At 38.9% G+C, this 15,983-nt stretch overlaps 1 protein-coding gene and 1 long non-coding RNA gene across 4 annotated transcripts in view; both read right to left on the bottom strand.

Moving 5' to 3' along the window:
* LOC138812252 (uncharacterized) overlaps nucleotides 1–15,983 on the bottom strand; it is a 53,832-nt gene that overhangs the window by 7,624 nt on the left and 30,225 nt on the right. The window contains exon 3 of one of the 2 annotated variants that reach the window (XR_011367573.1): nucleotides 13,203–13,320. The exons of the other annotated variant lie outside the window; for it this stretch is intronic. This is a non-coding gene — a long non-coding RNA (uncharacterized lncRNA). The remainder of the gene's footprint in view (nucleotides 1–13,202; nucleotides 13,321–15,983) is intronic. 2 annotated transcript variants of the gene reach the window in all.
* Nucleotides 4,029–6,219, bottom strand: Crp (C-reactive protein). 2 transcript variants are annotated; one of them, XR_011367572.1, is made up of 3 exons: nucleotides 6,047–6,219; nucleotides 5,193–5,869; nucleotides 4,029–4,368 (listed from the first exon to the last, which is right to left on the bottom strand). XR_011367572.1 is itself a non-coding variant. In XM_070000311.1 (2 exons), exons 1-2 carry the CDS (start codon nucleotides 6,123–6,125, stop codon nucleotides 5,256–5,258), a joined length of 693 nt encoding a protein of 230 aa, XP_069856412.1. In that variant the 5' UTR covers nucleotides 6,126–6,219; the 3' UTR covers nucleotides 4,029–5,255. The 2 variants fall into 2 exon arrangements, 1 of the variants encoding a protein (XP_069856412.1); XM_070000311.1 differs by having other exon boundaries at nucleotides 4,029–5,869.

Raw genomic sequence — 15,983 nt, 5'->3', positions numbered from 1 at the left:
AAGATGCAGTAGAAGAGGTTTCACATGGTTCCAGGCCTTTGGTGAACACTTCCTAGAATAAAAGGCTATGTCTAAAGCACACAGACCTACAGAAAAGATAGGGGAGAAGTCCACATCAAAAGACCTCAGCAATGTAAGCCAGGCATTGTCAGCCTAATATTCTGTTAATCTTCAGTAAAATTTCTATGTGCAAACTAGTTTCCCAACCACAGAAGTACATCACGTTTAAAGACTACCACTTGCCTTCAGGCTCACTGGGGACCAGGCTCCCAGGAAAGCTTGAAAGTAGAAGTTCTAAAAGCACCCTGAGTATGTGATGCTGGATAGTCCTGAGCTCTAACTTCAGAGAATCTGACCCAGTAGTTCTGAAGTCAATGAATCTGCATCCACAATCAACAGACTTTCTCATGGACTTTGTTGTTGTGAACTGATAAAAGAATTTACCAAAACAAACGAATAGGAGAAACAAAAATGTACTAAGACCTTGGGGGAAGTCATGCACAGCTGATTGCCATGGCACCAACGGGAGGGTTGGACAGGTTTAGTGGTGGAAAGCCAAAGCAAAACAAAGCAATAGCACCACCCTCCAGCAGGAAGGTGGGCAGATTAAAGAAGGCTCACTGAACTGGAAGTCAAGACATAAAGCTTTTTATTGGAGTCTTTAGAGAAAAGAGTGGTGAGCCCTAGAAAACTGGGTTCTTCTCAGGAATTCTCAGAGACTGGGGTGTGGGGGGAGAGGGCCGGACAGGTTTCAGGGGCTACAAGTCAGCTAGTGTCACAAGTCATTCTGGTAACATAAGCAATCTAGTGTGAGATTCTTTATCTGCACCCATTGACAGTTACTTTCTTGTTTTGCCTGGCTCTTTGCCTGGCTCATTTTCTTTTCACCATGCCTCTTTCTGGGGACTTTTCCTGAACAAACATCCCAGCAATAATGATACATGTATCCCAGACCACAATGTTTCACTGGGCTAGATCCTCCAGGGAATTTGAACAAGGAGTTTGCATTTACTGAAGGAAAAGGTTAACAAGCCCATGTTACTCACTTTCTGGTACAGGAAAAATGCAAACATACATACACAGGTGACAGATAGAGAAAAAAAACTGAAGGGAAGGAACCCAAGCAAGTAACACCAGCCCAACTGAGATGAGAGGATAGTTATCTCAGGATGGAGCCATTTAGAAATCAAAATAGTATTTCTCTTCTGTCCCTGAGAGTCTAAAAACCAGAAATCTATATTCAGAAAACTTGATTTGGGTCTTATTTTGTTGTTGCTTTAAAAAAAAAAAAAAAGTAATCGGAGTCAGTAGCTTTCTTTGTCCTGGAGCACATCCCCCATCAAACTAAAGGATTCTGAAAAACATCTTGGGGTGAGGGGAGCAGACAAACTCACAGATTTAACATTCTACTTACTTCATCAATGGGAACTTTAAGCCCATTCCCATCCAGAACCACCTTGGCTGTCTTTTTGATAGTTTGTAGTCCTAGGGAGTGAACTCAGGGCCTCACATTAGTATTTTACCACTTGAGTTATACCCCTAGTCCTTTTGAGTTTGTTTCTCAAATAAAATCTTGCACTTCTCCCTGAGACTTTTTTAGCCTTGGACTGCTGTCTTCCAACCTTCTCCTGGGTAGCTGAGATTACAGGTGTGTGTCACCACACCCAGCCCACCCTTTCTTTTGAGGCAGTCTAGTCTTTCCCCCCTAGACTCTGGCTATCAGGTCTTACCCGAACCCTGACTCTCCACACAGCTCAGTTTTCCATATCTTCTTTATAATTACCTCTTGTTGGACTGATCAATGCTCCAGTGTTTCTGCCTGACACAGGGAGATTTTATGTTTCTGATCTACATATCAACATATTGTAGCCCATTTTAGGTGCTTATATCTGGATCAGACCTGACCCTAACCTTGTGCCAAAATGGCTATTTTCAGATACAAAAAGAAAGTGTTCTATTATGTAGCAGCCTCTAGAAGTTCCAATCTATGCTGCTCATATATCTTTTTGATTTGGCCTGTAGACACACAATAGTTTTTCTTCAGGCACTGAGCCTCAGCCTCTGTTTTGCCTCATTTTTTGTAATAGGTTTTATATACTAGTTGGTCATCTGTCTTTTTAACTTCTACCCTAATGCCTGTCTCTTGTGCTAGGAAAACTAGATGCATGAGCCCTGAGAAAGCCAGTGCTGAACACATGGCTTTATCGACATCAGGTAGAAACTAATGGTGGGTTGCTATTACTCTCCCATTTACCACAAAAAAAGGAAGACAGCATCAACATGCCAAAACCACATTCATCCTGGGTGGCATATGTCATCTAACATTTAATTGGATTACATCTAACAACTCCATATAGTATGACAATTCATCAGTTACCACCTAAGGTTACATTGGAGGTATCCACCAATAAGATAAATTACTTAAATTTAAATACCAGAGGAATACTTTATTAAGGTTTCTTAATGTTTGCTGAATGCAAATATCAGCTGTTAAAATTTTCCTGGCTAAAATTATTAGGGCCAGAGGCTGTCTGCCAGACATCGTGTAGCAAGGTTCCCATAATTAAATTCTGAAGAAAATATTAGCTCATCCCCATGACTGGAGATTTGGGATAGCCTTTTCTAATTAAGACATATCTCCTGGATGCATTCTTGAACTAGGAAAAATTTTAAAAAGCATCAACTTCTCTTCTGCTCAGCTGAGTGTCAGGGTATATACATCTGCCCTAATTCAACAATGGAAAATATCTGCACCTACACTTTTTTGCACAGGAGAGTGCCTCCTTAATGTATGCACTCCTAAATGCTTTCAAGTCAAGTAAGAACCTGATGCCCATGTATAATCCCAGCACACAAGAGAGGGAATCAGGAATAGCTTGAGTTCATGGCTAGCCTGAGTTACATAGGGAGAACCTGTCTCAAAAAAAAAATCAATGAGAGCCAGGTGCTAATAGCTTATGCCTGACATCCTACCTACTCAGGAGCCAGAGAGTTAGAGGATGACAGTTCAAAGCCTCCCAGGAAGAAAAATCCACTAGACTCCGTATGCAAAAGAAACAGCAAAAAACAGAGCTGGAGGTATATCTCAAATGGTAAAGCCAGCTCAAAGCCTTGAATTTAAAAATCTTAGTACCACTAATAATAATTATTATTAATAGTTCAATTGGGGGAAACAATATTCATAAATTAAAGCTTTTTGTTCATCCTCTGTAAATCTGATCCCTTGTAGCCAACATACAACAGCCTAATGATAAAAATAGCAAGTAACTAGTAAGAGAGCTTGCATGATCTTATTTGACTCAGCTGTTTGAGTAGATTACTATTATTTATCTCACTTCATGGGTAAGAAAATTGAGGCACAGAGGTTATGCTACTTGAGATCACTGATAAGTTATAAATCTAGAATTCATATCTGCACAATCAAATCCCAGAACCTTTGTGGTTAATCTTTCACATCCTTTCACTTACATAATGATTTGTTGTGCAGGGAGCCTTCTTTCATCCCTGGATCTGGCCCTATGGAAGAACTATAGTTGTCCACCCAGTTCTGAAAAGTCATGGTAATGGGTGTCCATCCCTAAAGGAAACACAGCCATAATCTTTGAGGAATCTATTTCTGAAAAAAGAGCAAAGTGGACTATGGTAAATGCATTTTAACACTGAATGGGAGAGCAGATTCATGGGTCTTTCTGTTTTGTTCCTAAAACTAGAATAATGATAGTGTAAACTATCAAAATCCAAGAGCTTAGGATATGGTTCAGTGGTACAGCACTTACTGAGAATATACAAAGTCCTGAGTTAGACTCCCAACATCAAAATTCCAACATCTGACTCCTATGAAAGACTGGCTATCTGGCTGTATGTATCAGAGAAAATCTCCACAGTAGATGGTAGCGGAGAAGAGAGTGTTGGCTTTTTGCAGGACAGCAAAGATTAGCCTGAACTCAGAAAGCTCTGGTTTCTGAGCATCACTACAGAAGTCAATCACAACATATAATGCAGCTCAACTTCAGAAAACTCAAATCCACTCAAGTAAGCAGGGGCTTTATTGATGCATAGTCCTGGGAAGTTTAGATGTAAATTTTGTTTCAGACAAAGCTGATTCTGAGAATTAGCGTAGCTAAGGATCCATCACTCTGTCAGCTTCTTAGCTCCTCTCATTTAACATAGTTTCTTTGCTCCCGTTTCTCTCCATGTGGCACACAAGATGGCTCCCATTCTTCATCTTGAAATTCCAAGGGAAAGCAAGGTTCCTTACCAAAGTCCATAACACAATTCTTGGGAAGATGATAATTTGACCTACTAGGAACCTGTAACCAACCAAAACCAAACCAAGGCCAGCCTGGCTCACTGATCCACTCTTCTGGCCTGGTTAGAAATGTGAGGTTAGAGAAGAAACTCACAGTTTCACACATGCAAAGAAAGAGTTTTCAAAATAATATAAAATTAGGAAAGCACTGAAAGCAAATAAAACCATTGCTATTTAAGTCATTGGCAGTAACAACTGAAATAATATATCTATCAGCCTCATTTTGTCCAGAAAATAAAAACAGGCTGTTTCTGCTACAGAAATTTTTATTGCTTTTCCAGAGTGCTTTAAGAAGGGAGGCAGTAAATTCCTGAGGACAGAATTAGATAGAAGACCAGTACACATTTCCCACCTCAAAGATGTATTTATCTTGTAACTTTTTAAAAAATGTACTTCTCCTTTCTGGGTGTCAATGTTCTCACCTCTGTGAGAGTAAAAATAATATATGAAATTCCTCCGATTAAAAAAATAGGGCCAAGCACCAGTGGTTCACACTTGTAATCCCAGCTACTCAGAGGGCTAAGATCTGAGGATGGCAGTTTGAAATCAGCCCAGGCAGGAAAGTCTGCATGATTTTATCTCCAATTAACCACTGAAAGGCCAGAAGTGGAGCTGTGGCTCAAGTGGTAGTGCACTAGCTTTAAGCACAAAAACTCAGAGGCTGTGCCCAGGTCCTGATTTTTAGCCCCAGGACTGGCAAACACACACACACACACACACACACACACACACACACACACACACACACACACACATAAGCAAAAACATCTGCAATTATGATTCTTGTGGATAAAGCGTCCCAATGTAGTTCACAAGTTCCCAAGCCAAATACTTAAATTACATCCTCTGTGACCTGTTTACGGTGAATCCTTGCAACATGTACCTGAGACGCAAGGCTCCTGAGGTGAAATCCTCGTGAGGCACGTTCAGGACCCAAGACAGTGTGTCAGGGCCACAGCTGAGGTTTGATAAACACTTCACCGTTTGCCTTATACTTCAAAGACTGCCAGTTCAGGACAGTGGGGCTGAGGGTCCCACCAACATACACTGTGTTGATCTCATCTGGTGATAACACAAAGTCCCACATGTTCACATTTCCAATGTCACCCACCAAAGATTGGTTTGTATCAAAGCTCCCGCCAAACGAATCCTGTTCTTGTCCCAGGATAATGCTTGCCTCTGGCTGCACAGTGTATCCTTTGTTCAGACTCATCCTGACCCTGGGCCTCCCATCTACCCAGAACTCTGCAATCCCGGTGACAGATTCCCAGCTGGCACAGATGTGGACTGGAGCTGCAGGAATTTCAGCAGCCTTGAATAATACTTCAGGCCCACCCACACCAAAAGCATATCCTCTATTCTTCGACCAAAATATGAGGATCTCATTAGGTTGTTTCTTGGTGGCATAAGAGAAAATGCTGAACCCACGGGTCTTGCTCAGCTCAGTGTACATCTGGAGGCACACAGTGAAGGCTTTTAGAGGCTTCGTTAACTGTCCTTCCAAAGATACATAAGAATTATCTGTCTCTTTTGGAAATACGAAGGCCTTCTTAGATAGGTCTGTGAGACAGAAAAACAAGTAGAAAGAAAAAAGTTATCAGATCAAAAGGTTTGTCCCTTATTTACAAATACAATTCGGGATCAAGAAACAAACTGACCCCTTTTCCTGGCTACAGCATTACATACCTACTCCTATCCTCCAGACCAAATCTCTAGCATAGCATAAGTAGCCCCTACCTGTCTGGCCAAAAGCATCAGAGAAGCTAATGGAGACCAAGAAGCACCAGAGCAGCTTCTCCATCATCCCTGCTGCCATGGTTACGAGGTCTGGGTTTATGCCCTTGGAGAAAATGTCTTTGTCTGAAAGCTGAGGAACTAAATCCCCCGGATTCCTTGCCTCACACCTACCCTATCCTACTTGGATTTATATCCACAGCAAAAGAGGCGTCTGTACCTCTTTGTAAATGATTTTCTAACACTGCCTCTTGGGCAAATGTCAGGGCTCTGGTAGGAAGGGAAGCAAAAATCATTCTGGGACAGAGAAATCAATGTGGGTTATTTATTACGAATTCCTGTGACTACTGAATTGCCAATTCAAAGTGAAGAAACTGCCCAATGTTCCACTTTGGCTCCCTATCCTCTGAGAACAATGGGAGATCTTAATTTAATGCACAAATGGCCTTCTATGTGCATGCGATCCCTGCATCTTTAATACTACCCAACTCATAGAGTTCACTTGATGGAGGAAGGATGACAGCTTATGGAGATGGACATAATCATTAACCCCTGTCAGGAGCTGCTTGTTTTCAGATTAGGAAATGAAGAAAACAAACATATCATTCCCTGAGCCAAGAACAAATTTTTCTTGGCCAGTTGAGTATATTTATTCAAAGATCTTCAGTCTAGGAAAACATGTATCTAATCACAAATGTACCATTGTGTCAGAATTTCTTCAGATTGTTTTCTAAATATATGAAGCTTCAGGGAGGATTCTGAGTGACTTGTATTTCTTTTATTCATAGAATTCAAGCTGTCCTTCCACACTGCCTAGCAATCTTGCTACAGTTGTTACCTAATTCACGCTTCTAAATGCCTACTTTACTTCTTTCTTTGTCTCCAGAAACCCTAAAAATCTTATCCATTCTCTCATTCAGCTGATGAAATACAATATACCATACATGCATAAAATATAATAATCATAAAGCACATTAAAATATCTTTTTCCATAGAAGTAATCAATTAGGCAATATAATATGTGAAAGATCCCAGTCACAATACCAGTATAACTCATAGAAACCTGGAAGTAAATCTAACAGAAATGGACCTTTTGATTTAGAGATTATTATAAAATATTTAAGGATATAAAATGAGTAAATGGGAAGGTTATCATATACATTGAGTGACCCAAAATCCTAGAGATACTAACACTCCTTAGATTGATGTAGGTGTTCTATTAAATATGTCCTTTCTCTATAATCTAACTGTTCTATTTCTAGGAATATAACCTACAAAAACTCCATCTGAGACATGTATAAGGAAATTCTTCACAGCCTTGCTTGTTGTGGGGATGGGCAGGAGATGAAATTTAAATGTCCATCAATTGAGAAAATACTTAATTATGAAGGAATCATTTATCTCAGTTAAAAAGAAAAAATATATATTCATCCTGTTTTGCAACAAATCAAGTGCAAATGGGGACATGCTTCATTATAATATGTAAACTGTAGATGTAGAAATTAAAGAATGATGTTAATAGAACATAGAGGCTATGTTCATTCTTATGTCTTCTCTCCCAACAGGTGAACAATGAAGCAACAAACACCGTAATTTCTCACAATTAAAGAGAAATCCTTAGTAATATGTGAAGGTCTTAATGAAGAAGCTGAAATGTCTGCCTAAGCACTGTCCGTTCATGATGATGCATGGCTTAGTAGCTGTGAAATTTGCTTTGCATTCTACAGTGAAGCTATATTGTAATGCTGCAAGTGTTGAAGAATACACTGCCAAGACATTTCTCTCTGTGTTAAATAATAATAATAATAATAATAATAATAACTGTTGATGACTGAAAGACAGCAGATTTTAAATTTTGATGAACCCAGCATCTATGGGAAATGATAGCCCTTCAAAGAAAGACATCTCAACGGAGGTGATGAGAGCCCTGGCTGCAGCCACGTTAATTGTGGAACTGGTGAAAGTGTCTGTGAAGCTTACACTACAGTCATAAGTCCATCAGACTGTGGATGTTCATATTAAGCCTCTGATACACTGGTGCATAGGCTTTTGAATGGCCTGCCTCTAATTATCTATGGATCTAATTATGCCACCAGCCCTGCCATTTTTAATGCACAATTATGCAGACCAGGAAGATTTCTAGGAATACATATATCATATTGGAGCACAAGTGTATTTCAAAACAAGATAGATCTCAAAAGTAATATTAAATTATGATAAGCTACTTAAATGATATCTCACATTCAATTTTAAAAATTCAAAACAATAGGGGCTGGGAAGGTGGCTCAGTGGTAGAGCGCTTGCCTTGCATGCATGAGGCCCTGGGTTCGATTCCTCAGCACCACATAAGCAAAAAGAAAAAAGCTGGAAGTGGCTCTGTGGCCCAAGTGGTAGAGCGCTAGCCTTGAGCTGAAGAGCTGAGGGACAGCACCCAGGTCCAGAGTTCAGGCCCCACAACTGGACCCCCCAAAAAAATCAAAACAATCTTATACAGCACACATAGATATATATCTAGATATCTATTGAGCTTATAAGTTTTAAAAACAACGAATAATGCATTCCAAACATAGTCTACTATAGAGAGATATATCAGACAAAACCAAATACTTCTCAAAACTATCAAGGTCATGAAAAAACAAGAGAAATCTTGGCAGCTGTCACAGTGCAGACTAAAAAGACAGGATGAGGAAATATAATGCAGGATCCTGCATTGCATCCTTACACAGGCAAAGATCATTAGTATGAAAAATGGAGAAACCTGGGGAAAGACTGGAGTTTAGTTAACAGTAATGGACTAATGCTATTGTTCAGCTCTGACAAGTGTGCCCTGGCAATGTAAAACGTTACTATTAGGGGCAATTGGATGGAAAGCTAATGGAACCCCTATATTATATTTGCAACATATCTACAAATTTAAAATTATTCCAAATAAAAAAATCATTAAGGAAACATGTTGTGTTCAAACTCTGTAAGAAATACAACATCATTTCATTACCATGCTTGCCTCTGGGACAAAAGATAAAGCTTTTTTCAAATTACTTGAGTGGTGTGTGTGTGTGTGTATGTGTGTGTGTGTATGTGTGTGTGTGTGTATAAACAATAAACACACACATATATATTATACAATTTCTAATTCTTGGTAGAATCATTTTTCAAAATAAAAATACAATTGTAAAACACAGGGCTATTTTTATGTAACCATTAGAGAAATGTAAGTACATTCACCTTCCAAACTACTCAAGGGAGGATGTAGGAATGTTGAAGTTTGCAAAACGTGTGTCAGTGTACTGCTTGATCCCCTTGCTGTCTGCATTCTCAACCAATATAGAAGTCAGAGAAATAGAAATTAGAGATTTTGAAACCCAAAGGGACTTGGTTGGTAAAAATGGCTTAATACCTATGCCTAGAAATGACAGCTTTAATCACCTAGTCCCAGGTCATGCTAGATCAGCTAACTTCCCATCACTGGAGCAATGTTTAAATTGTCAAAGTTGCCACATGTCCCAAAGCAGATCCAAATATTTGTTATCATCAGGCAGGACAAACCTCCAACACACACAGACTGAGACAGACAGACAAAGACAGAGACAAAGAGAAAAATAGGGGGAAAGCAGGATGGAGTGACTTGCATGAGTTCAGTATGTTATCCCAAAATCATCAATGGGATAGGTCTCTCTTCCCAGTGGCCTACTGGTAAACTAGATCTCCGGTACAAAACCCCTGATGTGTAAAGTTTCTATGGTGTAAATACGCCCACTATGGTTGGTTTCAAGATGCTCATTTGCTATCACTGAAAGCAGAGCTGAGAAGAACTGTGCAGGGGACTACTTATCTCCCCTATTCCAGAAAGAATTCATGTAAGAGAAACATGGCTGGGGAGTTTTCTCTATGGCTACTTCCATCAAAGACTAGGGTATAAACATTTTATCCAAAAATAGCTCTGCTTTCTGTTCATTTTATCCATCAGGATCAATCAATGACCAAAGATAAGACGATCGTTGGTGCTCTTTTAAAATCCATCATGACTGTTGCTAGTTAATGTGAGTCAGAGCAATAGGTTAATTAAATAAGTCCATGAGAAAATTTGCTCCCTATTATTTTCTGGACCCAAATTAATTGTAGCCATATTCTCTGATATAGTTCCATCAAAAGTTCTGCACTGAAATTAAATGACAATATTCAGTAATGAATGTCAATAACACATAAATTCCCCAAATCTTAAGATAAAATCTTTTCATTATTAAATTCTAAGGAGGGATTAAAAAATCCAAAAATAAAATTCCCTTGTAAGTAAAGTCCAAATGAATTAAAGTCTAAAGACAAGTTGTCTCACCCTTGTGAGTTAAAAATCCAAAGACATTAGACTCAAAATGCCTCCTTCTCAGTTTCCAGTTTTGCTTGTCTCAGAGAGTCATACCACATAGTCTCAAAAGTCAGCTTCCTTCAGCCTCTGTAACCTGAGAGGTTTTTTTTTGCTAAATGAGGTATGGTTCCTTCAAGTCCAATAAAGTTGAATAAGCCCTTCCTTTAAAGTATTCCATGAGTTTAATGGGACACACAAGATCATCATACCACTGGCTCCATACCACACAACTATCCAATACAAGCCAATATCACACTCACTAAATCAAACATTGTAGACAAAATGATTTCCCCCAAAATTCAGGATCCAATGTTTCCAAAGGCAATAATAGCAACTCCATAATGCCTAAGAGAATAAGAATGGCTGAATAAAATCTTGTGAGGTGTTTTTTTTTTCATTTCAAGATACCAGTGAATTATGGCAGTTTCCCTGAGTCTATAAATTCACTTGGGAGAAGTCTTGGATTCACTGAGATTTAATTGAGGGATTAAGTCTATGAATTTACCCATCTAACAGGACACCACCTCATCATCTGTTAACCTCCTGAACTGTTTAGAAAACTGCGAGGTTGACACTGCTGATCACCATATCTGGGTCTTCCCTGATGTGGGTTTCTTCTCCTTTCTACATTATCACAAGCTCTTGATTCCCACCTGTCCCTTTTGGACTTCGTTTCTGACACTCCAGAGATTTCTCACTGACACAGTCTCAGAAGCACACTTGGAACAGAATGACTGGTTCTACCGAGGTTGTAACTGTAGCTTTCTGCTGAGGAATTATATTTGAGCCAGGCAAACATGCTTGGGAAAGGTCTCCCAGGCCCTCCCAATTGTTTTGTCTTCATAATCACCCTAAGCAGATTTCTGAAATGAAGCTTACTCTACAATAGCCACACAGCCAAATACATCTTTAAGAAATCACTTGTTTAGTTTCTTGCACATTCTAAGCCATCATCAAGCAACATTTCTCTCTGTCACATCATTATCTTGCATAATTAACAAAGTGAGAACCTACTTAAGAAGGGATGACTGCATTTAAATAAAAACTAAGTAAATAAGCTGGGTGTCGGTGGCTCATGCCTGTAATGCTAACTACTCAGGAAGCTGAGATCTGAAGATGTTGGTTCAAAGTCTGCCCGGGCAGGAAAGTCTATGAGACCCTTACCTCCAATAAACCACCAGAAAACCAGAAGTGGCACTATGGCTCAAGTGGTAGAATGCTAGCCTTAAGCCGAAGAGCGCAAGGCCAGCACCTAAGCCCAGAGTTCAAGCCCCACAATGGACCAAAAAAAAAAACAAACTAATAAAATGTGCTAACTATGCCAATGTGCCATCAATGTCAGGCCCCTTGTTCTTCCTCCAAGCCACACTGCTACTCCTTAGCTGCTTGTATGCAGAAATTCTAGTGCCACCATTGGTCACTCACGCACTCAATACACCTGTGGCACTTGTTTCTGAAACATAGGTTAACTCATTTAATAAGTGAGGTATGACATCAGTGTAAAAACAGGAGTGACATTCATGCATTTCTCATCTGCCACCAAGCAGTTATTACAACGTACTCTACCAAGAAGAATACAACAAGCTGAAATAATTGACCACTTAATATGCTCCCTCTCAGTCCCGCTCGCCATGTGTTCCATCTTAGAAGTAATTGCTGTGCTTTCCCTCTTGTCTGTTTTGTTTTGTTTTTTTGCTAGTGCGAGGATCGAACCTAGGGTCTCTTGCATGCTAGGCAGGTGCTCCATCACTGAACTGTATTCTCAGCCCTTGTCCTTCATCATCTTGAGGCATTGGTTGTCTCCATCATTCAATCTTTCTTTATATACTTTTTATTGGCTAAGATTTATCTTTTAGTTTCAGGCAAACTCCTATATTTGGTTTTTGCAATTCAATATGTTTGTAATGGTTTTATGATCATTGCCAGAGTTTTTTTAATTGCTCCATCACACAAATTTTGAATGATATGCTCAAACTAGATCTTCCCTAGAATACCTCTCATTCTGTACAAGATTTTCTGCACACGGATTACTTCATAAAAGTTATTTTATAGCAGAAATACTGGCAATGAGAAACATTCACGGGAGATTTCAAACCTAATGAGGTCATTTATTTATGATGTCATTTGTGGGAATATCCCTTAATATTGGGCAACAAAACACATAAATCAGATTTTCTACAGAAAAAGAAGACCCCTGAAGATGTACAATAAATAGCTATACACCTAAAAGCTGCTAATGTAGATCTCAGAATGATGGCATAACATGATGGGGGAAAAACACTGCGTAAGGGTCCTCAGAAGGCATCTTTTCAGGACTTCCTGAGAAGATATTGCTTATGAAGAACTAGAACAAGGAATCCAAGCAATCCTGCATCTCTGCCTTTGACTCCTTCTCAAACTAGATGACCTCTCAGTCTTGGCTTAAAATTATAAATGGAGGAATAATATACCTAAATCTAGATAAAGCATAGTCAGATTTATGGAAACCATACTGGGATAAAGAGCAAAGGCCTTGTTATCATAAGAAAAGGGCTGGGAAGACTTGTAAAGCACATCCATCCACCGGACTAGGGATGAGAAGACATACCAAAACAATGGTGTTGAGGGCAGGGTCCACCTGGGAATACTTATGAATAAATGCACCTGAAAGTGCCTTGCTTTTTAACCATAATTCCCAGTGTGCTTTTATGACTGAAGAATGAAGGGCCCAGCAACCCATTCATTTCATTCCTCTTGCTGACTGGAGATTCAGACTTTCACTTTCTCAAAGATTATTTCAGTGTCTTGGCCTCCTACCTGATCAATCAATGTGTCTCATCAGTTCCACTCTATTTATTTGCTGTCTTTCTTCTGAGTAAACCCATAGACTTTTTCATTTTAGGTTTTGTTTTTGCTTTTACTTTCTAAAATAAACCTGAAATAGAGGAAAGGAAACAAAAATAACCAACATGACAAGTTGCATGGAATCTGAAAAAGTCCTTAAAGAAAGAGCTGCCTTCATCTGTCCACCTGTCTTTTGCAGGAGTCATGCTTTAGTGATTTTTATGACTCAGTTCCTCACTCAACAGTTGGATCATTTCATTATCTATAGCTGGCAGCCCAAGCATCATCTTATTGTCTTCACAAGACTATATACATATGGGCCAGCTAGTCTAATTTCCAGGAGATTTACAAACCATGATGATAACTATCCACATACACATATACACATACACCTACATACACATGGATGCATGCACATGCACACAGATGAGGTATTGAATTTGTTCAGAATGAAGTGCCGGACATCTCTTTAATGTCTATGGGAGTCCCTTCAAGTTTGATGTTCTAATCTATCATCCCTCGTAAGCTAAAAATTGACATTTCCCAGTCTCTTGCTACTAAGGTTCCACATGAGATACAGGTTTAGTCAAGCTGAAACACTCATGATATTTTGATGTGCAAAGACTTTCTAAGGGAATAGATTTTAAAATCCTCTGATTCCAAGCAACTCTTGTGGAACTGAGCCACCTAAGCACTCATCTGTTCTAAGCCATCTCAAAGGCTGTCCTGCCAGCTCATGTTTCAGGACAATGCTTTCCACTGTACAAAAGTATGCCCCATCATAGCCTCTACACAGATTAACTTTGAGAGTCTACAACTTTCTCTTCAGATGTATAAAATTTAACCACAATGTCTAATGGAGATAGTAGAATCATGTCTTACATGGTTCTTTTACTTTTTTCAGATGGGATCTTACTACAGATATGAGACTGGCTTTGACATCTCAATTCTCCTGCCTTAATCACCCAAATTCTGGGATTACAAGCATGCACAGCATTCCAAAATATTAATATTATTCTGCTTTACTTATCCCTGGAAGACAACCCCAGTGTTAGGTGCATGCTTTCACAGGCATTTCTAGAAGAAATATCATGACTTTTATGGTACTTCTTGCTTCATAACATTTTAGCCTCACATTACATTGGATTATCACAAATTAAGTAATAAGAAACAGAATAATTTATGTCATCTGATTTTTACAATGTTATAAAAATCAATAATCATGTTCATCTACATCATTTTAATTTGGAGCTTGTTGGTTTTAGTAATCTATATCACAGATTCTTTCCATAATTTATGCCTTAGTGGCTTTTATAATAGTCTTTGGGAGCAAAAATCTAAGTAGTAAGATGTATTCCTTGAAAATAAAAAAATTAATTATTCATCAACAAACTTCTTATGTATACTTAATTATAATGAAAAATCATGTGGTGCAAATGTTTCCAATATCTGAATAATTTAGTATTATTAAATATAGATAGTAAAATTTTATCTTTTGAAATAAAAAAATTTAAATTGTGTGCTTTGGTGACTTGAATTACAAATTTTGTCCTTCAAATATACACATGTAGATGTGTATATATGTACATGTATATATATGTTAGAGAGAATATATGTTACATATACATATGCATATACACACATATGCATATATTATACATACATTATATATGTATTTGAGAGAGAGATGTCATACATACATATATACATATATATGCTTACATGCACATATGTATACATTTGTGTGTGTGTGTGTGTGTGTGTGTGTGTGTGTGTGTGTACACATGTGCAAATGCATGCATACTTTTGGATTGCTAGCCCCCAAACTAACTGCTGATATAAGCTACTTAATGTGTGGTACTTTGTTCTGACAGCCAATAAGGAGCAATCATCAAAGTGTTCAAGAAAGCTTACAAGAGAATTCCTTTGGACACAATCAAACAGCAATTTGGAATTTTACAAAAGACTTAAGCTCGGATAAAAAAATATATAGTGGAAGCTTTTTGACCAAAGTTCCAAGGACTACCAAAATAAACTACTAAACATAATGAATCTTACATACAGCATGTTTTTCTTTCCAATAAAACCATTCTATTCTGCTTTGTGTTCTTCAACACAAAACATTGTCAAACAATAGAATGAGAAGACTCTCTAGTGCAATTTATTTACAGAACATTCAGCTTCTAAAATTAAACCAATTAATTCTTTGTGAGGAAAGTTAAGGGCACTCATACAAGTAACAGTAAGCTTAACATTTAAATTCAATTAACAGGGCTGCCTTGGAAAGCCTCTTAAGAATTGGCATTACTGGGCTGAGAAGGTGGCTCAGTGGTAGAGCACTTGCCTTGCATGCATGAGGCCCTGGGTTCCATTCCTCAGCACCACATAAGCAAAAAGAAAAAAGCCGGAAGTGGCACTGTGGCTCAAGTGATAGAGCGCTAGCCTTGAGCTGAAGAGCTGAGGGACAGCTCCCAGGCCCAGAGTTCAGGCCCCACGACCGGACCCAAAAAAAAAAGAATTGGCATTACTGGGCTGGGAAGGTGGCTCAGTGGTAGAGTGCTTATCTTGCATGCATGAGGCCCTGGGTTTGATTCCTCAGCACTACATGAGCAGAAGAAGCCAGAAGTGGTTCTGTGGCTCAAGTGTAGAACGCTAGCCTTGAGCTGAAGAGCTGAGGGGCAGCACCCAGTTTCGGAGTTCAGGCCCCACGACTGGAAAACAGAGAGAAAGAGAGAGAGAGAGAGAGAGAATTGG

Source organism: Dipodomys merriami, unplaced genomic scaffold (assembly GCF_024711535.1).
Source record: "Dipodomys merriami isolate MVZ:Mamm:240054 unplaced genomic scaffold, mDipMer1.0.p SCAF_56, whole genome shotgun sequence".
Lineage (NCBI taxonomy): Eukaryota > Metazoa > Chordata > Mammalia > Rodentia > Heteromyidae > Dipodomys > Dipodomys merriami.
The sequence above is the reverse complement of the archived record's forward strand: the minus strand, read 5'-3'. Positions and strand labels throughout refer to the sequence as shown.

What these genes read in the sequence shown, in the direction of transcription:
- Crp (XM_070000311.1), bottom strand. Translation starts at nt 6,125, where the DNA reads ATGGCAGCAGGGATGATGGAGAAGCTGCTCTGGTGCTTCTTGGTCTCC. An exon ending in TGATGCTTTTGGCCAGACAG is followed by an intron (nt 5,870 to 6,046) that starts GTAGGGGCTACT and finishes TCTGTCTCACAG; the next exon opens with ACCTATCTAAGAAGGCCTTC.